Below are 24,165 nucleotides of genomic sequence, written 5' to 3' on the forward strand. Positions count from 1 at the left end.
CTTTTAGATTCCTGTTTCTCCGGTAGGTAACCCTTGGTGCTTCCGGGAAAGTCTTTTTAAGTCGGTCGTTACTGGCTAAAATGGGGTAGTACTTCCGCAGTATATTGTTTACGTTTGGGACCTACTTCGCGACCTACTTCGCGGCTTTGTGACCTACTTCGCGGCTTAAACTAGACAACCTTCTTGGCCCCTCAATCTCTCCCCCGACACACTCCGAAACCAATCAGCTTGCTCAATTTCCCTTCCATCTTTCCCTCTCCTTTCACCTGGGGTCCTACCCCTATATAAACCCTGCCTGCCAGGCGAGAGATTGCCCTGAGGAAAGCAAGTTCTCTTTGCTGAAACGTAGGCCACAATCGTGCTTTTACCTTGTTCGAAGTTTTCTTCTCTTGTGTTCTCTACCATCTTCAAAGTTCTACTACTCCCTATATATATATATATATATATATATATACACAGAAAGAAATGCCGGCAGTCTACAACGCCAAAGAAGGCATAGGGGAATGGTTAGAGCTTTTTTTTTTACCGCTAATGACGTTACAATTTATTATTTTTTTTCATTATTAATTACGTGAGAAAGAAAAAAAGAAAAACACGCGCCCAGAGTGGGGACCGAACCCACGCCTTCCGATTAGATCTCGAATGCCTTACCAATTCGGCTATCTGGGCCACTGTGTCCTCCTTCACTTTCTGGGGTATTTATATTTACTACAACTGTATCTGACGCTTGAGGGTGGTAGCCAGCGCCACTCAGACTACACGGGGAGAAGGGGACCTTCTTTGCAATCCCCGGGGCGTGACGCGAACGTCTACAGCCTGTCATAAGCGGGTAACTGGCGGGAAACCCTCTTATGCTACCTTGGCATCAAGGCTGCCAGAACCGAGGCCCTCACTAAGCTTTCGCACGATAATAGGGTTTGGAAATGAGGGGCTCGTTAGGAAAATACAGAAAGAAATGCCGGCAGTCTACAACGCCAAAGAAGGCATAGGGGAATGGTTAGAGCATTTTGTTTTACCGCTAATGACGTTACAATTTTGTATTTTTATTATATATATATATATATATATATATATATATACTGTGAGGCACAGGCCAGGAGTCGTCGGGAATCGGTTTATTAAACTAATCCCGCAGAGAGCGACAGGCTAGCGAGCTCAGGTCGAGCGCAGAGATTCCAGAACACACCGATGATGACAGCGTGGACGACGATGTGCGCGGCGAGCGAGGCTGGTGGCACATAGCATCTGGCACATAGCCACTGAGGAGAATGTCCACATACGTCTCCTAATGTCTGCCTTAGTCATAACTTACAATATATATATATATATATATATATATATATATATATATATATATATATATATATATATATATATATATATATATATATATATATATATATATATATATCATCATCACCAGCCTGTCTACGCCCACTGCAGGGCAAATGCTTCTCCCATTATGCTTCTCCAATTACCTCGGTCCTGTGCCAACTGTGACCAATTTATCCCCGCAAACTTCTTGATCTCATCTGCCCATCTAACTTTCTGCCGCCCCCTGCAACGCTTGCCTTCTCTAGGGATCCACTCTGTTACCCTTATTGACCAGCGGTTATCTTGCCTTCGCATTACATGCCCTGCCCACGTCCATTTCTTCTTCTTAATTTCTACTAATATGTCTTTAACACCTGTTTGCTCCCTGACCCACTCCGCTCTCTTCTTGTCCCTTAATGTTACACCTATCATTTTCTGCTCCATTGCCCGCTGAGTCGTTCCCAATTTAAGTTGAACCCTCTTAGTGAGCCTCCAAGTTTCTGCCCCGTAGGTGAGTACCGGTAAGATGCAGCTGTCATACTCTTTCTTCTTCAGCGACAATGGTAGGCCGCTATTCATTATCTGAGAATGTCTGCCATATGCACCCCACCCCATTCTGATCCTTCTAATTATCTCTGCCTCATGGTTGGGATCTGGGGTCACAACTTGGCCTAAGTAGATACATTCGCTTACCACTTCCACTGCCTCGCCACCTATCTGAAACTGCTGTGCTGTCCCGAGGTTATTGATAATTACTTTAGTTTTCTGCATATTAATTTTCAGACCCACGTTTCTATATATATATATATATATATATATATATTGCGCCTGAACCAGACGCGTATTCTGGAGGTCGTGGGTTCGGATCCCACCTGGCGGGCATTTGTTCTCTACTTTCTTTCTTCCAGAAATTCCTTATCTGTTTCAATGACCTACAGCACACCCTCCCCTTTGCTTTCTTTGGCATTCTTGACTGCCGATATATATATATATATATATAAGGTTAGTAGAGACAGAGACAAACGAGAAAGACGTAGAAAATAAAAATAAGTTTACTGACGTTTCAGGGCAGGGAGTCCTCTCCCTGAAACGTCAGTAAACTTATTTTTATTTTCTACGTCTTTCTCGTTTGTCTCTGTCTCTACTAACCTTATTTTTTCGCGCTCTGTGTGAGTTTTTATCTTTTCAGTCTATATATATATATATATATATATGTATGTATATGTATATATATATATATATATATATAACACAGAAATAAGGGTTGGCAGTCAAGAAAGTGGAGAAAAGTCGTGGGTTCGGATCCCACCTGGCGGGCATTTTTTCTCCACTTTCTTTCTTTCTTTCCAAATTATTTATCTGTTTCAATGACCTACCATATCCTCCCCTTTGCTTTCCGAGGTTTCCTTGACTGCCAACACTTATTTGTGTGTTATTTTCACCGAGCCCCTAATTTTCTATTCTGATTCGCTACATGCATAGCGAGGGCATCTCCTCTGGCAGTCTTGGTGCCATAGGAAGCTTAATTAAGAGGGTTCAACGCTGGTCGACCACTCTCGACATGTCGTAGACACTCGAGTCACGGCCCGGGGTTAAAAATAAGGTCCCCTTCTCCCCGAGTAGTCCGAGTGGCGCTGGCTACCACCACCAAGCACAGGAAACAAAAATACCTAAACATATATATTCCAGAAAGTGGAGGGGAAAATCGCCCCGCCGGTAGCGTAGTGGTTATCGCACTAGACTGGTATTCTGGAGGTCGTGGGTTCGGATCCCACCTGGCGGGCATTTTTTCTCCACTTTCTTTCTTTCTTTCCAAATTCTTTAACTGTTTCAATGACCTACCACACCCTCCCGTTTGCTTTCCGAGGTTTTCTTGACTGCCAACTCTTATTTCTGTGTTATTTTCAACGAGCCCCTCATTTCCTAATCTGATTCGCTACACACACACACACATATATATATATATATATATATAGCAAGGAAATGAGGGGCCTCATTTCCTAATCTGATTCGCTACACACACACACACATATATATATATATATATATATATATATATATATATATATATATATATATATATATATATAGCAAGGAAATGAGGGGCTCGTTGAGGAAATACACAGAGATACGGCAGCAGTCTACAACGCCAAAGGAGGCATAGGGGTGTGGTTAGGCTCTTTTTTTCTTTTTTTCACTACGGTTAATGAAGTAAACATTTTTTTAATATACAGAAGAAAGAAAGAAAGAAAAACACGCGCCCAGAGTGGTGACCGAACCCACGCCTTTCGATTACATGTCGAATGCCTTACCAATTCGGCTATCTGGGCGACTGTGTTCTCCTTCACTTTCTGGGCTATTTATATTTACTAGAAGTGTATCTGACGCTTGAGGGTGGTAGCCAGTGCCACTCTGACTACACGGGGAGAAGGGGACCTTCTTTTCAACCCCCGGGGCGTGACTCGTGCGTCTAGAGCCTGTCATGAGCGGGTAACTGGCGGGAAGCCCTCTTGTGCTACCTAGGCATCAAGGCTGCCAGAACCGAGACCCTCGCTAGGCTTTCGCAGAATAATATAGCAAGGAAATGAGGGGCTCGTTGAGGAAATACACAGAGATACGGCAGCAGTCTACAACGCCAAAGGAGGCATAGGGGTGTGGTTAGGCTCTTTTTTCTTTTTTTCACTACGGTTAATGAAGTAAACATTTTTTTAATATACAGAAGAAAGAAAGAAAGAAAAACACGCGCCCAGAGTGGGGACCGAACCCACGCCTTTCGATTACATGTCGAATGCCTTACCAATTCGGCTATCTGGGCGACTGTGTTCTCCTTCACTTTCTGGGCTATTTATATTTACTAGAAGTGTATCTGACGCTTGAGGGCGGTAGCCAGTGCCACTCTGACTACACGGGGAGAAGGGGACCTTCTTTTCAACCCCCGGGGCGTGACTCGTGCGTCTAGAGCCTGTCATGAGCGGGTAACTGGCGGGAAGCCCTGTTGTGCTACCTAGGCATCAAAGAAGGTCCCCTTCTCCCCGTGTAGTCAGAGTGGCACTGGCTACCACCCTCAAGCTTCAGATACACTTCTAGTAAATATAAATAGCCCAGAAAGTGAAGGAGAACACAGTCGCCCAGATAGCCGAATTGGTAAGGCATTCGACATGTAATCGAAAGGCGTGGGTTCGGTCCCCACTCTGGGCGCGTGTTTTTCTTTCTTTCTTTCTTCTGTATATTAAAAAAATGTTTACTTCATTAACCGTAGTGAAAAAAAGAAAAAAAGAGCCTAACCACACCCCTATGCCTCCTTTGGCGTTGTAGACTGCTGCCGTATCTCTGTGTATTTCCTCAACGAGCCCCTCATTTCCTTGCTATATTATTCTGCGAAAGCCTAGCGAGGGTCTCGGTTCTGGCAGCCTTGATGCCTAGGTAGCACAAGAGGGCTTCCCGCCAGTTACCCGCTCATGACAGGCTCTAGACGCACGAGTCACGCCCCGGGGGTTGAAAAGAAGGTCCCCTTCTCCCCGTGTAGTCAGAGTGGCACTGGCTACCACCCTCAAGCGTCAGATACACTTCTAGTAAATATAAATAGCCCAGAAAGTGAAGGAGAACACAGTCGCCCAGATAGCCGAATTGGTAAGGCATTCGACATGTAATCGAAAGGCGTGGGTTCGGTCCCCACTCTGGGCGCGTGTTTTTCTTTCTTTCTTTCTTCTGTATATTAAAAAAATGTTTACTTCATTAACCGTAGTGAAAAAAAGAAAAAAAGAGCCTAACCACACCCCTATGCCTCCTTTGGCGTTGTAGACTGCTGCCGTATCTCTGTGTATTTCCTCAACGAGCCCCTCATTTCCTTGCTATATTATTCTGCGAAAGCCTAGCGAGGGTCTCGGTTCTGGCAGCCTTGATGCCTAGGTAGCACAAGAGGGCTTCCCGCCAGTTACCCGCTCATGACAGGCTCTAGACGCACGAGTCACGCCCCGGGGGTTGAAAAGAAGGTCCCCTTCTCCCCGTGTAGTCAGAGTGGCACTGGCTACCACCCTCAAGCGTCAGATACACTTCTAGTAAATATAAATAGCCCAGAAAGTGAAGGAGAACACAGTCGCCCAGATAGCCGAATTGGTAAGGCATTCGACATGTAATCGAAAGGCGTGGGTTCGGTCCCCACTCTGGGCGCGTGTTTTTCTTTCTTTCTTTCTTCTGTATATTAAAAAAATGTTTACTTCATTAACCGTAGTGAAAAAAAGAAAAAAAAGAGCCTAACCACACCCCTATGCCTCCTTTGGCGTTGTAGACTGCTGCCGTATCTCTGTGTGTATATATATATATATATATATATATATATATATATATATATATATATATATATATATATATATATATTGTTACTTGGCGGCAGGACACAGGAAATGAACAAGGGAAGATGCGAGTGATGTATTCACACTATTTACACGATGTCGGCCATGAGGGAGCCCGCCCAGCTGGGTCTTCTTCTTCTCCGGAGGTTGGGCCGATAGCTTTCGTCATCTTCTTCCCGTGACACATCCCCCTCGTCGAAAGCGACCGTCCCGGTCGAGGCCTTAGTAACCGTACAGGTGCGGTGACGATGCGCGATGAGAGGAAAGAGGGAGTCCTCACCGCCACGGATGGGGATGATTCGTCGTGGTGAGCCCTGACCCCAAAAGAGCAATGTCCGCCGACGCAGTGAAGCAACGTCCAAAGGCCTCGGAGGCGCGCCGGAGTTCAGGGCAGGGGAACGGTGTTGTCTTCTGTTCAGATCGCGGCTGGTCACGTCCTTTGGTCTCGGCAAGTCACAGGCTGGGGACACGGGGCTGGGGAATGGTGCGTCCATGGCTCACCGGGGCTGGGGCGGGCCGACGCGATCCAAGAGCCTTTGTGCGATGTTCAGCAGCCGAGACGAAGAGGAGCTGGGGCCAGGATGGGGATGACCTCCGCAACATCCACCAAAACATGTTACGTGGCGGCAGGACAGAGGAAATGAACAATGGAAGATGCGAGTGTTGTATTCACACTATTTACACGATGTCGGCCATGAGGGAGCCCGCCCAGCTGGGTCTTCTTCTCCGGAGGTTGGGCCGATAGCTTTCGTCATCTTCTTCCCGTGACAAAATATATATATATATGTGTGTGTGTGTGTGTGTGTGTGTGTGTGTGTGTGTGTGTGTGTGTGTGTGTGTGTGTGTGTGTGTGTGTGTGTGTGTGTGTGTGTATGTATGTATGTATGCATATATCAGTGTGTCGACCGAAAAAAATACCGGTTCGGTTACGGCTCTGGTTCAGGCGAAATCATTTCGTTCCGGCTCAGTTCCGGCTCGACAAAATCACGTACCGAACCGGTTCGATGAGTTGAATTATCACTGAAATTAGAAAAAAAATATTCAGTAGTTTATAACGACAGTCAAATCAAAATACAAACAAAAATTCAAAATGCTCCTATTCCCCAAGGGCAGGGGCGCAATTGCAAAGCAAACTTTAAACAACTACGAGATATTAGAAAAACAGATGAATTGGCGACGATTTACCACCTACTTTCTTGCCCAGACTTTATGTTGTCCTAGCGACTATTCATGATGCTCGGCTTCAGTGCGGGCCTCAGCACGCAAGACGCCATGCTGCTTCTCAAGCACGATATTATTGATAATAAGAGATCCGTCGACAACGCCGCCGTCCTGGGCCTGGACCTAAAAGGCGCCTTCGACAACGTTCGCCACGACGCCATACTACGGCAGGTGTCCCGCCTCAACATGGGAAGGAGGACGTTTGCCTACATCAGAGACTTTCTCACGGCTCGCACAACGACCATCGTGGCCGGAGACTTAGAACTACCAACGAAAACGTTGGGCAGCGTGGGCACGCCGCAAGGAGCGGTGATCTCTCCGACGCTGTTCAACCTGGTGATGATCGGGGTTGCGGAACGCCTCGGCACCGCCCCCAACGTCAACCACACAATCTACGCCGACGACATCACCATCTGGGTGCCGGGCGGCAGCGACGGAGAGATCGAAGACTCGCTCCAGTGCGCGGTGAAAGCGGTCGAAGACCAGCTCGAGGGAACGGGGCTGCAATGCTCCCCCGCCAAGTCGGAACTACTAATCCTGAAGGCCCCGCGAAGCCCCAAGAACGGGAAGGCGGCAAACATCCAAGTGCGCACGGGCGACGGCTCGGCCATACCCGAGGTAGAGACCATCAGAGTCCTCAGACTACACATCCACGAACACCGACGCAACGCTCACACCGTCAAGCAACTGCAAATCAAAGCAAGCTGAGCACTCGGCCTCGTCAAGAAGATTGCCAACAGGCACGCCGGCATGAAGGAACGCAGCACGCTGAGGCTGGTCCAGTCGTTCGTCATAAGCCACCTGGCGTACGTGGCCGCCTTTCACAACTGGACCACGGCCGAACGCAATAAGCTCGACGCTCTCATACGCCGGGCATACAAAGCTGCGCTGGGCTTATACACCCACACAAATACACAGAGCATGCTCGACTTAGGCTTGCACAACACGCTGAGCGAGATCATAGAGGCGCAAGCAACGGCGCAGATAGCCAGACTGGGAACGACGCGCACGGGCAGGGCCATCCTTGTCGCGGTAGGACACGAAACGAGGCTGCGGGAGAGCAAGAGACGGCTGCCGCTGGCGCGCGAGGCCCGCGACAGCATTCGCGTCGCACCGATCCCACGGCACATGGATCCAACAGAGAACCATCAGCGTCGCCTGGCCAGGGCTCGCACCCTGGCAGAGACGTACGACGACGACGCCGGCGCCATGTACGTCGACGTGGCCCGATACCCCGACAACCGCCAACATGCCTACACGGCGGCGGTCGTGCAAGCAACCACCGGCAGAGTCGTCGCGGCGTGCAGCGTGCGTGTCGAGACGGCCACGGAGGCGGAGGAAACGGCCATAGCGCTGGCGGCAACCGCCAGAGGATGCACGACGGTGCTAAGTGACTCGAGGGAGGCAATCGCCAATTTCGCAAGGAACCAAGTGTGTGCGAACGCAGTGAGGGTGTGCGGAGCCCTGGACTAGCGGACGCCGATAACCTTACGATGGTTCCCGGCCCACATGGGCAGCGTGGGACCCGTTCGCAACCGCAACGAGGACGCAGACAGGGCGGCGAGGGCGCTAACCGGACGCCCCGTCGGCCCGCGCGCCGCGTCACCTCGTGCGGCCAAGGAAAACGACGCCAGAGACAATGACAACGCAGAAGACGAGGGGGTGGAAGAACAGGAGCCCGCCCCGATTACAACGTATGGAGGGGTCCTGGAATGGCACAGGGAGCAACGTAAACGCTACCCTGCGCCGCACTCGGACCTCACCCGGCAGGAGGCGGCGCTCCTCCGACAACTCCAAGTGGGAGCGACGTGGACCCCGGTGTGGCCGTGCATGTCACGCCCGAACGATACATCACGGACCAGTGTGCGGTGTGCGGGGCCGCGAGGGCAACCATGACCCACATGATGTGGGAGTGCAACGACGCGGAAGCGGAAACGAACGTACTACCGCCCCATATCGCGCGTGCGGTGCGCGAGACGGACAAGGACGCACAGAAAGCCGCCGCGCAGTTTGCGCTGGCGGCGATCACACGCCAGCAGTCGCGGCCGGCACCCCCCTCCTAGCGAGGGAGTGAGAGCCACCGTGACCTTTTAGCCGGCAAATAAAGATGTTATTCCCCCCCCCCTCCATAAAGCCACCGCCAAGAGATATGACGGTGGGATATATTTTGTGCCCTTTCCTTTTTTGTTGAAATCGCAATCGTCGCTATGGAATCGCCCATCACGCAAACCTTAAAGCCTTAAATTTAGGCCTGCGTAATGTCGCGTTCAAATGCCAGCGCTTACTACCAATCGGGCACATTTTTTATATTTGTAACAAAACAAAAAAATCCTACAACAGGCACATAAATACTTCCAATTAATTAGATTATTTGGTCACCTTGAATAATTTGTTAGCTGTCACCTCATCGAATGTGTTAGCCACACTTGTTAAAAGTAAGCTTTAGTTAACGCTCAGTCACTGCATTATTGCTCTGACCACTGCAATTCCTTTTGCAATACATTTACCGGATGTGTGCATTACAATCAGTATGTCATCGTACCGCCTGACCCCCGGCCATCGTTGCGTGTGCTACATTGAGGAATCTTATAATTGATTATGCTGTTACAAAATGAAAGGGAAATTTGACGCGCGGAGCATGAGATGGGACTTTTTTGGGTAGACGCTCTTTAATTCGTCCACAGCAGTACTTCCCTCCAGAACGAGTAGCAGTAGAAGTAATGCAGCGAGTTGGGCAGTCAGTACCAGTGCACCTTCGAAAAAAAGCAGATCTGAAAGTGCAGAACAAGTAGAAAAGATGATCGCAGGGCGAACGGGACAGTGTGAGGTATCGGCCTGCTTTTCTGCACGTGTCATCTGCTTTATTACTGTTTCTGCTTCTAAGACAAGGTCGAGGGCTGCAGTTTCTTGCCAAGGGATTAAGTGCGCACCTTAAACGTTTTCCCTGACGTATTTGTTGTTATTGGTATCTGTAGAAAACGGAACTTGTCCACTGTACTTTCCTGAAAAACTGACCACGAAACTCACTTCCTTCGCATTGATGACACGTTTGGTTGTGAAAGCCAGGGAAAGAAAAGTGCAGAGCAATATCCACGTTTTGCTCGTTCTTTTACTTATTCTGTTTTACTTACTTTTTGCGTAATATTTTAAAACAACGTGATTCGCCTTTTCTTTTCTGTTGTTTTCGGTGTAAACACATTTTTCTTAAAAACTGGCGCATTTGATTCCGCGTGCTATATCTCTGCTCCGAGGCGCAGCTTATGTTGTAGGCCGGCATACTTATTTTAACCAGCCGGTGATATTAAACGTGGATCAAAATCTCGATACACGGACGTTCTCGATTTCCATATACTTCAGAAAAAGAGTTGTCGGGAAGGGAGATCGAGGCCACTTGTGGTCAGCAGCAAACGGCTTAGCCACTGAGCAGCTCCTGCGGTCACACTTGTCAAGTATTAACAATTTGCAGGTATCGGACCTTTTAAACAAATTATTAAATGCAAAGAGTTTGCACACACCAGGTGCGGGCTTTCGCTGTTGCGCAGTGTTTCGAATAGCAATACCCCAACCGAAGCATTATCTCTATTTCTGAATCATTACCTATCCGACATTCCGGCTATTCTTTCTTCATTAGTTCAGGACACCCCCACTTCCTCCGCATAATAGAAGAGCGGCGGGCGGCTAAGGGTGGGCGCCTACCCAGTGGAACCCTCCTTGTTACTCTTGACGTTGCCGCATTGTATACAATCATCCCTTTCGTCGAACGAATCGAAGCTGTTTGAAAATCTTTCAACATGCGCCAGAAGTGTACATAACTTTGTTAAAACTAGTTTTACTCTCAATTATTTTGAATTCGACTCTTCTTACTTTTTGTAAGTTTTTGGAACCACCATGGGTACTCCATTCACACCGACCTATGCCAACATTTTTATGGAGCAACTTGAAGCCACTCTATTAAGCTCTTTTCCTCATAAACCTCAGGTTTACCTCCGCTACATAGACGACATCTTCATGATTTGGGAACACGGTCGCGCGACTCAAGAAACGTTTATATCTCATCTCAATCCTTCACATCCGACTATTAAATTCTCCTACCAGCATTCTGAAAAAGAAGTGAACTTTCTGGATACTACCGTCCTTCTAGACAACGGTAAACTTAAAACCACACCTTTTAGAAAACCAACAGACAGGCAGCAGTATCTAGATTATAAAAGCCATCAGCCGAGACACTGCAAACAAGGGATCTTTGTAGGACAAGCCACCAGGCTTAGAAGAGTATGCAGTGATGACAGTGACTACGTAGAGCACCTAGACGAACTCAAGGCCACCCTTATGAACAGGAACCACCCCAAAAGCTCGCTCGTTCAAGCATACCAAAGTACATCTAATCTAAAAAGAGATGACGTGCTCAACAAACAGCGACAAAACGAAAGCGCGAGGCCGCCTGCCCTGATAACTAAATTTTCAAACGCCCCCCCCCCCCCCCCCCTAACGTAAACAATACCCTGCGGAAATACTACCCCATTTTAGCCAGTAACGACCGACCTAAAAAGACGTTCCCGGAAGCACCAAGGGTTACCTACCGGAGAAATAGTAATCTAAAAGATATTTTAGTGCATGCTAAAACAGGGCCTTCAAAGCAACCAGTCATAGCCAGCTGCTCCCATCATAGATGCAAGACAGACTGCATTGTAAAAAGCACAGCCAGTAATCATGTCCACAAGATTAATTCAAGTTTTACGTGCACTTCATCCAACATTGTGTATATGTTGGAATGCTCAATGTGCCACAAACAGTATATAGGCGAAACGAGTCAACCTATGAGCCTACGTATTAACGTCGGTCACCGGGCAGATACTCTTAGCAAATCCTCCATAGCTGTTGCGCAGCATTTCAACCATCCAGGCCACAATTTTGATGACCTTAAGTGGTGTATACTTCAGCCAAACTTTCAGTCTCCTAGGGACAGAAAATACCGAGAATCCTACTTAATTCACAAATTCAACTCCATGGAACCTGCTAGAATTAATGCGTCTAGGGGCAACTTAGAATCCTTGCGATATTCACAGGAAAAACAGCATTAGGCACCGTCTTGACTGTACCTTATCGAAAAAATATGACCCCTTCCTTCTGCTTTTTGTGTGGTAACCTAATTTTGTTTTCATTCCTTAGCTTCCAGTGTAGTACGCGCAGGCATCCCTCCAATCTTTTCTCTGGAATTCCATTTTATTTTTATTTTTCGCTGTCGTTTTTGCTCCGCTGTGTCTTGTGCCCCGTACGTCCCTCTAACTTTATGTTGTCGTTTTTGAGTTTCAGGAAAGACCTGTTCCAGGAATGTGCTGTTGGCGACACGAGCCATTTCATTTGTGCGGTTACTGCTTTGTGTGTGTGTGTGTGTGTGTGTGTGTGTTTTCTTTTTTCCTTGATATAGTTATTTTCTCCCTTCTCTATCTTTTCTTTTGACCTAATACTTACAGATAGCTTCTGATAAGGACTCCACTCATCGCCTGTTCTGCTTCCGGCATTTCTGAGTACCTTTCGGTAGGCCACGCGGCGGGGTAATAATCTCTTCCTTTCTCTCCAAGAATTTCTCGGAATATCAACCCCCGGCTGACTTCCCTGTTACCGACTTCGCAGCTCAAACTATACAACTTTCTTTCCCCCTCAATATCTCCGCCTACATACCCGCCGCGGTGGCTCAGTGGCTAAGGCGTTGCGCTGCTGAGCACGAGGTCGCGGGTTCGATTCCCGGCCGCGGCGGCCCATTTTCTGATGGAGGCGAAAAGCAAGAACGCCCGTGTGTACGAGATTTCGGCGCACGTTAAAGATCCCCAGGTGGTCAAAATTAATCCGGAGCCCTCCACTACGGCGCGCCTCACCACCTGCGTTGCGTCGGCGCGTTAAGCCCCAAAATCAATAAATCAATCTCCTCCGACACCAACCCGCTTTCTGAATTATGCGACAAAGTAAACCTAATTATGACGCTGTGGTCATATGCCGCTAAAAGGGTTGGTATATGAATACTAAACTCACGGGCCACTGATTCAGTAGCGGTCCCAGAGATTGGTTTTAGGAAGGGGGGGGGGGGAATTTTTTTTTTTTTTTTTGGGGGGGGGGGGGTGAATAAGAACCGCTCATATCCTTGCGCCTGTTATGCGGAGGAGGTGATAACCATGCCGGCGAGTGCGCGTATGCGGTGTAACCCGCCTGCGCACAAATCACTTAGCGACACAGTGGTTTTTGACTCCCCATAGGCGGTGCAACGGCTGACTCGAGCCCACATTTCTGACGGTCGCAACACGTTTGCGACCTCGCACAAGTGGCACTTAACCTCGCACAAGTAGAATGCTTCGAAAAAAAAAAAAACAGACGCTGAGGACCTCTTCGACCCCCCCTTGGGACCGCCACTGCACTGATTCACCGAATTTTCGACGCGCCCGAAATACCCGTTCTAAACGAAGTGGGCCGCGTGGAGATGGCGATTCAGCAGGTATTGGGTCGCTCAAATACTCCAGAAATATTCAAGGCGTAGCAAACTCACTTCCGCAGCCCTGCAGAGCTCGCCGTCATAATGCAGACTTACGCTCGAGGTCGCAGTCGATTCACAGCAGCGAGGCCTAGATCCGGGAGCCACCACTTCGGTTGCTTGCCCGTGCTTCCCCCGACTTCGTCCCTTCTTGGAGGAAGGGCCGGTTGGGAACCCCGTGTGGGCGGCGTCCTTGTCACCTTCCTGGATGTCCGTGTTGCAGATAAACTCGACAGCGTAAAATGCGATTGCGTATTCCTCGCTGTTTAGAGAGGTTCAGATCATGGGTTCCAACGCGCCGAAGCTAAACCTGGCCTGTGAGGCGCGCCGTAGTGGAAGGCGCCGGATTACTCCCGACCACCCCGGAACATTTCGCATACACAGGAATCTCTACACACGGGCGGTTCCGCTTCCCAGGAGAAAATGAAGCTGGTCCTAGCTGGCTTATGGTTAAATTCCCAGCTCGGACCAGCTGGTTCAAGCTGGGAATTTAACGATAAACCAGCTGGGACCAGCTACCATTTTCTCTAGGGTTTTTGCCGCCATCAGAAAAGCAGACACCACGGACGACAATCGAACCCCCGTCCTTGGGCTCAGCAGCACAACGTCTTAGCCACCTGGTTAACCAGCACAGCCTACTTGCACGAGCGTAAGGTTTTCTCAAGTGCGTTCACCTTGGCGGCGAGTTGCTCGTCCCCATCGGTAACTTATTGCCCCAATGGCACGGCAGACGATTCGCAAAAGAGCTGAGCTGCTTCCTGCGCGCCCAAAATCCGCCCGCCCCGAATAGCTGCTTCCAGTAAGTGCAAGATCAGGGCGGAGGTTGTGGATACTCCGCAGGCGGTTTGAGCTCGTCCGTGTTGCTCCAATGCATGCGGGAAGTCCCAGAACGCCGGTGCCACAGCTTCAGGGCGGAATTCCCCAACTTGGTTCAAAAGAAAGACGAGTGGGGCTAGTTGGCACTGACATCACCTTGGATTGCGCTAAGTGTTGCGGCAACGGAGGGGACGCTACAAGGCGCAAAGCTGCAACTGTTCAATTCGCACCTCCCCTGACACGTCGTCGCCTTCCCTCCCACTCCCCTCTTGCCTCCTCCCCACCTCCGCCCTCTCTGTCTCGTCGCCCACCTCTTCTTCCTTATATCCTTCCCTCTCCCAAGCTCCCCGTTTATCCCCAATTATCTCCGGCCACCTCAACTTTTCTTCCCATCCATTTTTCACGATGATTGATGATTGCTATTGGTTTCCCCTTTGTAGCGGGGTGATGACACGCCATCTTACCTAAAAGGACTAATATACCTATGTTTTATACTCTTGACTTAATACTAGCGCTGCTCAGGGCTGGCACCAAAAGCTCATTAGGCACAAAATACTTTTTTTTTTCTGTTACAGGCAATATTCCCCTCTCTGCTTTTTGTCCACCAGCATTCTAATTTTCTTTCTGCCGCCTTGACAGCCTTGAAGTTAACTTCCTCTGTGCTACCCAGAAATCCTAGGGCTTCTGGAAGCCGAATATTTCCCTCATGTAGATTTGGATAGATACCCTCACACTCTAACACTATGTGCCGCATAGTTTCTGTTTCTTTTCCGCAGACGACACATACCCCATCATTTTGTGAATACTTCCCCACAAAGCTCTTAGTTCGCAGGCAACCTGCTCTAGCCTCAAAAAGCAAAGCACTGCCCAGGGAACTATCGTACAAATTTTCCTTTCTGATGTTCAATTTCTCAGCCCTGTACATCTCTAACGACGTTTTAGCATCCATTTTTTCTCTCCACTTATTGGTTTCAACCTGCTTTGCCACTTTTTTGGTTAGCTTGGCTGTTTTGGATTCTCCACTGTTCTTTCCGTATTTCATAGTGTCTTCTAGCCTTCCCTAACCACTGCGTGTCCACGCTTTTCAAGTATAGGTACCTAAAAACCATATTCGTTGATCCATTGCTCTCAACCTCATCTCAAAACATATTTTACTGTGTGCTTCTCGAACTAGAAACGACGCCCAGCCCACATCTTCCTGCACTGCTTCGTTAGCTGTTTTCCCATGCGCGCACAAGGCCAAACTGCCTACCGTCCTCTGGTTCACTTCAAGGCCTGATAGAATGTCTGATTTTAAGCGGAGTACAGCTTTCGCAAATGTGAGACCCAGAACAATTACTCCTTTCCACATTCCTTTCACTACATCATATTCTTCTCACTACTTCATATTGCACTAACTGTCTTTGACATTAGGAGTTTAATGCCTCCAGTCATTAAGCAAGAAAAAATAATTCCGAATGGCACAAATGTTGACAAAGAAATACGGCGCTTCAACTGGGACTCTCTTATTTGCTTAGAGCATACAAAGGCCTATGAACTATTGGTTGCAAAATTTCAGCAGATATATGAGTGTTCACAAAAGAAAGTGTTGCTGAAACCTAGAAACCCAGACTCTCTTTGGATAGACTGTGATATAATGGAGTTGTGCATTCTTAAAAATAGGCTTCAAAAAAGTGTCGTGCTAACCCCCGTGATGGCCTTTCTCAAGGAGGAATACAGAATTATTAGGAATAAAATAACGGCAAAAATCAGGTTTGCCAAGAGACGTTAACAGGTGGGTCAATTTCCCAGCTGCCGAAGAAACATAAAGAAAACCTGGGACCTCGCAAACATTATATATGGAAGGCATCCAAAGAAAAACCTTGATACAAATCTTAGAGATTCTTTTCCCTCATCAGATAGTTATGAATTGGCCAATAAATTTAATGAGCATTTTATACATGCAGTCAATGAACTTAAAAACAACACTGCAAAATCAGATTGCTGGCACAGCCGCTCGTCATGCGCCTTTTAAGCCTGCATGCCAGATGTCACTGAGCTCGATTTATGGCAAACAATTCGTACAATGCCACTAAGTCACCTGGTTATGACAGAGTCAGGGTGCGGGATTTAATAATGAACTTCAGTCATCTCAAAAGTGTATTACTTTTTATTATAAACCAGACCCTAAACACCGGCATAATCCCGAAGGTTATGAAAGTCAGCGTTGTGAGACCTCTTCATAAAAAAGGATGTAGAAAAGACCACAACTATAGGCCAATCTCAATACAATCATCAATAATATGTATTATAGAGAAGATCTTACAAAAAAGTATGACCTATTTTTGCGAAACGCATAGCATAATCAGTACAGCGCAGAATGGATTCCGAAGTAGATGTAGCACGACCAGCTTATTAGAGGATTTCAACGACTATATGTGCAGTCAGATCGAGAAAAACAACCTCGTTATTGCGCTCTTTTTAGACCTCCAGAAGGCGTTTGACACGATTGACCATAAGCTGCTCCTTAAAAAATTATCCAACATCGGGTTTAGGGGTCCTTACGCCAGATTTTTCTTAGACTACTTGTCGAATCGTGTACAGTGTGTTCGTATCGAAAATTCTTGTAGTGAATTTCTGTGTGTTCGTTCAGGTGTACCACAGGGATCGGTGCTGGGGCCACTTTTATTTAACATTCATATTGATGACTTCGCTTCCTTGCCACTAAATGCCAAACCCTACAGGTTACGATACTGCTCTTCTTTTACCGTGTTCAAATTATGATGTTGGTGCTCGTCTTATGCAAGAGGATGTTTTGTCTTCTGGTGAACTGGCTGAGTAATAACCATATTTTCTGAATAAATCCAAAACCAGTTTGATATGTTTTCATAGCCCTTACCGGACCTTTGTCGAGAGCACATCTGTATTTCTGCATACTAGCTCCTGTCATAATTGCTCCTGCCGTCCAGCGATCTTGTTCGTGATGTTAAGTATTTAAGTCTGCAATTCGATGAAACTTTATCGTGGAATTTACATATAGAACAGCTTGCAAAACGCTTGCGAGCGGTATGTGTTCATTTGTATGCGTTTCGATCGGTTTGTTTCCTCGCTGTAAAAAGAATGGTTTTTAAATGCTTAGGAGAATCTATCATTAGATATGGTCTAGCTATTTATGGACATGCATTTTCCTATAAACTGAACACTCTTAATAGCATCCTGCACAAAATAGCGCCAAATATTATGTATGGTACTAGACATCATGGAGACCGAACAGAAATTGTTATGAAAGAATCAGATATTCTACACGTGAAAAAACAACAAATTTTTGATACCTTGTTAAAAAATGTCTTTTACAGTCCTTTTAAAGTTGATAATATAAAAACAAGGTGCCTCGGTCAAACTGAACGTTTGGTGCTGCCTCGAGTACTAACCGGGTATGGAAAGAAAACACGGTCGTTCCAGATTCATTTTTACTTTAATAAAATAGACGCCCCGCCAAGCATTAACTGTCCCTCACAAGCCAAAAAATACTTAAAGGCATGGGTCCGCGAAACTGCTGTAGAATAAGACAATGGTTTTAGACTGTGCTTGAATGTGATTGGGCTCCTTTTATTTGAATTGCGGTTGTGAACCAAAACAAACAAACATTTTATTCTTTATGCTTTTATACGGTTTGACATCATGCCTCGCAGTGTTTTCTTTTTGTTTGCTTGTTCTTTTTTTTCTTTTGCTTTGATGTTCTTTCTTGCTTGCCTTTTTTTAGAATTGTTTTTATTCACCGAGCTGTTTCTCTTTTGGCTCTTCGTATTAGCCGAGACTGCCCAGCCCCGCACACAAGCAACTCTGGCTTATGCGGGCTGGATATTGCAATGTAAAAGAGCTTGAATAGACACTATTATTATTATTATTATTATTATTATTATTATTATTATTATTATTAATCATCAATAATATCACCAATTTTGGCAGTCGGCGGCGAAATTTTGCCCCGTTCTCACGCCTTCTTCTTGTCAGATTTCCGGGTGGCCTCGCCGTTCGACCGAGTTCCTGGCTTCTACCCCGCCGAACCTACTCCGGAAGGCGTGAATTTTCTTCGCAACTTCTGGATTTCCTGGATTTGCTGTCCGACCGAATTTTGGCGTCTTCTGGGGCCTGCTGTACCTGCTGATGCAAAGAGACTCTTGATGCGCTTTTCTTCGACGAAGTTGCGCATCGCCTTTCATCTGGCTGCAGTTCTGCGCATCACCTGACCAGTCCCGCTTCGGCCTGGCTATATCAGCGGGTGTTTCCCATTCCCCCTTCGCAGTCGGCGGCGAAATTTTGCCCCGTTCTCACGCCTTCTTCTTGTCAGGTAATAATTGGCGCCTTCTACATTAGGCCTTAATTCATTTTGCTGTTTGCCGCCGACTGCACCCTGGCTGTGTGATTTCGACTCGTTTGTTCGCAATGGCAGGAGATGAAATGTGTATTGCGTGCCAGAATGCTCTGCCGGATGACGGCAGATTCATGAAATGCTCGGACTGTAATTACTTCTATCACCTCGGTCATAACTGCTCGGGCATTGCACCAAACACGTTCACTACGATGGGTCAAGGAAAAAGGGACGTCTGGGTTTGCAAGACCTATAGAGCGAGTAAGAAACGCTAGGTTCCCACCTCCCAGTCGGATGGGGTTACCGAGGTTGAGCGGCCTGAGCCAGAGTCCGCGGTGCTTTCAGAGCTGCGGAGCATAAGAAAGAGCCTAGAAATGTCACCAGCACTCCATGAGAAAGTTAATTCCTTGTTGCTTCTTAAAGGGGAATTCGCTGGTTTATCTGCGCAAGTCCACGACTTGGAAGGTTCAGTTTCTTTCATGTCTTCGCAATATGACACTGTCCTTGCTCAGAGTAAGGGCTGTCATGAACAAGTCTCCCGGTGTTCTAAGGAGGTCGATGACTTGAAAACTGTTGTCCATGAACAAGCAGCCCAGATAGAACGTCTGCACGATCAACTGAACGACACTGAACAATACAGTCGGAGGGCAAACCTAGAGATCCATGGGATGCCGGTTGAGCAGGAAGAGGACTTGCAGCAGAAACTCGCTCATCTCGCTGATAAACTGAACTTATCACATTTTTCCGCTTCTGATGTGCTCAGCGTGCACAGGCTTCCCAGCAAACGTGACACAACGCCTACCATTCTTGTTCGGTTTGCGTCCGTCCGCTGCACGGAAATGTGGTTGGGAGCACGCGGCCAACTATATACGCGTGTTACATCAGTCAGGCGCGTTGCCGAAATTGTTTTTCAATGAAAACTTGACCAAGCGGAACCGTGACTTGTTCTGGCACGCCAGAACGGCAGCTACAGCTAACGACTACAATTTCTGTTGGGTCAAGAGCGGCAAAATCTACGCAAAAAAAAAAAATAATAAAACCGAGAACGCGCCCCTCCTTCGAATTGTCAAAATCGCTGACATCGCTAAAAATTGCCTAACGGACATGTCAGTTCACTTCCTTGAATTTTCCGACTTCAACGCATTTGGGTACTCCTTAAGTAATAGGTCTGAGCAGGATCTAATAATTGTTAACATTAATATTCGCAGTCTTCGAAAATACTGGGACGAATTCAGCAGTCTTGCAGAATCCGCAGCTGATTTCGTTGATATTTTTGTTCTTACGGAAATAAATATCAACACACCTACTGGTTTTTTTGAATTGCAGGGTTTCAGCTCGCATTTTTTCACTCGTTCATTTCGTCGAGGGGGCGGCATTGCCATTTTCATTCGCCAGCACTTTGTAGTGACGCCTCTGGGTGCAACTTTGGCACATGCAGAATTATTAGCCGTTAAGGTAGCTTACGGTAGTATTTCAATGGTGCTATTAGCAATTTATCGCCCTCCCTCTAATAGTATTGCCAGATTTTTAATTGAATTCGATACCTTACTTAAGTGTTTTGGTGCAGTTGATCAATTGTGCTTAACGGGGGATTTGAATATAAATTTACTACAGCCCGCCCAATCTACAGTGGCAGATTATTTGGGAGTGCTTTGTTCGTCTGGCCTTGAAAGTTTAGTCAATTTCGTCACTCGCCAAGAGGTTGTCCGCGGGAAACTGGTTCAATCTTGTTTAGATCATATCGCTTTAAGGGCCGAAAATTGCTCTTTTTCGTCTTGTTTCATCGCTCAAAGGTTGGCGGACCATTACATTGTGGTATGTCAAATATCTGATAGTTCTTCTGCTCCTACTTATCAGGTAGACAGGGTACCGGTTTGTCAAGATATCCGTTTTTCTTTCGTAAATAAAAATATGTTTGACCGCTTGATTTCTAATTTTGACTGGTCTTCTCTGATAGCGGATAAACCGTCTCCTGGAACCGTGTACGCAAGCTTATGCGAGCATCTCAAACGGTTCCAGGTTTCAAGTACTGTTTCCGTGATTAGGAAGCGGCGTAAAGAATACAGTTGGCTAACCGCGGGCGTCATGCAAGCTATTTCGTATAGGGATTGCCTATGGAAGCGTGTAAAGCGCGCACCTAAAGATGAGACTCTGCGCGCGCAATACAAAAGTGCTCGCAACAGAGTTGTGGCTCTTTTAAGATCTGCCAAGCGTGCACATTTCTTTCAGAAATTCAGCCAGTGCGCAAAAAATCCAGCGAAGACATGGCATTTAATTAACAGCTTGCGTGGAAAGACTAGTAATCCCCCGGTCTTTAAACCTTTTTCGGATGGTGCGGAAACTGTGGCGGACGCTTTTAACCATGCATTCCGTATCACTCCTGATAATACTTCACCTTTACTTGATTCTTGCTCGCTGGATAAATCTGTTCCTTCTTCGGCGTTTCTGCCTTGCCTCTCTAAATCCGATCTGAGGTCCATACTGTTCAGTTTCCGGACTAATAAGCCTCCGGGTTATGATGGAATAAGGGTAGAGACGCTTTGTAGGAACTTCGACGTTTTTATCGGACGTTCTTCTTTTCATTCGTAATGGATTTATTAATGGCGCAGACATTCCTAACAATTTAAAAACTGCTATCGTTAAGCCTCTCTATAAAGGAGGTCCGAAGGATAAAGTCGACTCGTATAGGCCCATATCAATACTTCCCATTCTTTCTCAAATTCAAGAAAAATACCTTTTACAAATTATGTCTTCTTTTCTGGAAAAATTTTCGGTTATGTAGCCTCGGCAGTACGGTTTCGTGTCTGGCCGTGGCACAATTGCTCTATTAGAAGAATTTGCTGATGACCTGTTCAATTCTGTTGATAATAACTTATTTGCGTGTGCTTTATTTATTGATGTTTCTAAAGCTTTCGATTCTGTGTGTCATAATCTATTGCTAAGGAAACTCTACTTATTGGGATTCCGTGGCCCGTTTTTTGCTCTTCTGTATAAGTATCTCTCGGAGCGCTCTCAGGTTGTTGCTACTGATGATCATTTTCATTTCAGTAGACCACTATCTCTATTTGCTGGTGTTCCACAAGGTTCCATTTTGTCGCCCTTGCTTTTTAACATTTACATGAATGATTTTTCTATGTCAATTTCTAAATGTATAGTTTACCAGTACGCTGATGACACACTCTTGGTTGCTAAACATGTGAATTATGAAAAGGCGATAAACATGCTTCAAAATGACATTTGTAATGCTGTGCATTGGTTCTCCGAAAATTGCCTTAAAATCAATTCCCGTAAAACAAAACTAATCTGTTTCCGTAATCCGTTGAAAACTACTGTGATTAACGCTCCTGTTTATATTCATGATCACCAGTGCACCACCTGCGAGTGTGCAGTTGTAAATTATGTTGATTCTATTAAATATTTAGGCATTACTTTTGATTCCGGACTCTCTTGGCATGAACACTTAGCGTATATCTGTGGGAAGCTCCGAAGTGTGGCTTGTGTGCTTTACAACATTAAATCGTTCGTTCCCTTTCACGTCAAGAAAAGTATTGCGCATGCCCTCGCCTATAGTGTACTAAGGTATGGGATAAACATTTTTTATTTTTGTTCATCCCGTTGGAAAGCTCGCGTGAACAGCCTATTGAAAAATATATTGATGTCTATCACTTATGGATTGCCGTTGACAGATGTACAGGATATATTCAAAACTTTTAATTTGCCGTCATTTGATGCTTTATTTATTGAAACAGTGGTTGTTAAACATTTTTGGTTGCCTGATTTTAAGCATGAAGTCAAGTCTGCCCGGCCTGTAAGAAATCAGCCCCGCTTTTCAGTCCCCCGCTCCCGTACATCGTATGGTATGGCACGTAGAAGTGTTTATGTCCCAAAATTATTTAATGATTTACCCCAAGAAGTCCTTGCTGCACAATCAAAACAACAACTTAAAAAAGCCCTGTTGACCTTTTGTTAATTCATGTGCCTGACATTTTGTTTGACATATACAAGTATTATATATGCGTCTTGTATTTACGGAAGTGTGTACTAATGTGGATTCTGATCTCTTTTCTGTGATGATTTTGTTATGTTCTGCTTACGCTCTGTTTAGTCAATTGATTTCGTAAATATTGTTGTTCGCATGTTGGTATTTCCATGCACTAATTGCCTTCTTTTTTCGCTTCGCCGGCTTGCCAGGCCTAGTCACACAAGCCTATATTGGCTTCGACAGGCCTGCCATTTTACTTTGTAAAGAGAAGGACAATAAAGAATATTATTATATTATTTTTTCGCCGCATGATGGCGCCCAGTAAGGACAAGTGCCTCCTCTGCTGCCTCGCTTTCTTCGGCAGGCAGGCGTTTTTTCGATGTTCTGCGTGTAAACGCCGTGCGCACGGAAAGTGCATTGTTCTTCCGGACGAGGAACTGCAGCGTTTGATCTGCGGTGAGCAGCCGTTCGTCTGCAATCTGTGTGTGGCCGCGGCGTCACCCGCTAGGCCTAGCGACCCCGGTGACCAAACCAGCGAAGACGGTGAGCCAGCGAACATCCCGGCCAAACGAGTGGCGTCCCCTGTCGGAGCAAGCTTCAACCCTTCGGCGGACCTACGCGCAGAGGTAGCGGCTTTGAAGAATCTCCTGTCCGAGGCCTGCGACAGCCTCTCCTTTCTTGGGGATGTTGTCACCGAGCTGCGCGAGGAGAACCGGCTTCTGCGACGGGACCATGTGGCTGGGCTTGCCCATCAGGCTGCAATCGTCGCGTCCCTGCGTGAGGAGGTTCGCTGCCTGCGAGGGGAGCTCGCCCGTCCGCCGCCTTCCCCGCCTGCTTCCCCGAAGCCTGCTAGCCGTTCCACGCTACCGGTGACGTCACCGCACTCCGGTCTCCCCATGAGGTCGTCGTTCGCCGCAGCTGCCGCCGGTGCAGCGGGCGAAGGCGGCCCCCTCCTGTCCTCGACGAACGCTTCGGCATTCTTAGAACGCTCCAGGGGTCAACCAGGTGCGGTGTTGAGTGATTTGAGTTCCCCATCGGACTGCCCTGTTGAAGAATCTCAAAGGCGAACCGAAAGCAAAGAAAGCAAACTGTATTTACAGTAAGTACAGGGCAAAACAAGCTTTAACATGGCGACCGAGAATCTTCCTTCTTCTTTCTCGTCTTCGTCTGTCTCCTCCGCGTGCCATCACGCCGAGATTCCCGCTATTTTTCTACGTGCTGGGCCCCGCACGCGGGCGCCAATTTCAAACCAGATCACAGTTCCTGGCAATAAGAAACATCCTCCCGGCCCCAGCACTGAGGATTGTAATCTCCGTCTACGCTGCAGTAAGCTCTATTGGGTACAGTAGCTGCACCGGTCGTCGCAATGTAGCTCCGCTAGGAATCCTCACAATGCAGGCTCGGACGTTGTGGTCGCGTCCCATGATAACTTGTATAACCCGACCAGTCTTCCACATTTGTCGAGGAGCTTTTTCTTCGTGCACAAGTACCAAATCTCCAACTTTGAGCTCGTGGGTGGGCACATTTTTCGCATGGTGGAAAGAGCGCAACTGTAACAAATATTCCTTACGCCATCTCCTCCAGAACTGTTCCGCAAGACGTTTAC

The 24,165-nt window shown here is 47.0% G+C and overlaps 1 protein-coding gene and 1 non-coding gene across 2 annotated transcripts in view; one reads left to right on the forward strand and one right to left on the reverse strand.

Moving 5' to 3' along the window:
• LOC144165032 (uncharacterized) overlaps positions 1-24,165 on the reverse strand; it is a 108,890-nt gene that overhangs the window by 56,423 nt on the left and 28,302 nt on the right. The window contains exon 3 of the mRNA XM_077695192.1: positions 13,468-13,614. Coding sequence (XP_077551318.1) covers positions 13,468-13,614 — 147 coding nt within the window. The remainder of the gene's footprint in view (positions 1-13,467; positions 13,615-24,165) is intronic.
• Positions 3,025-3,097, forward strand: Trnat-ggu (transfer RNA threonine (anticodon GGU)). The gene has a single exon. It is a non-coding gene; the product is annotated as a tRNA-Thr (tRNA).

Source organism: Haemaphysalis longicornis, unplaced genomic scaffold (assembly GCF_048455015.1).
Source record: "Haemaphysalis longicornis isolate Haplotype H1 unplaced genomic scaffold, Haemaphysalis longicornis Haplotype H1 scaffold_14, whole genome shotgun sequence".
NCBI classification, from domain to species: domain Eukaryota; kingdom Metazoa; phylum Arthropoda; class Arachnida; order Ixodida; family Ixodidae; genus Haemaphysalis; species Haemaphysalis longicornis.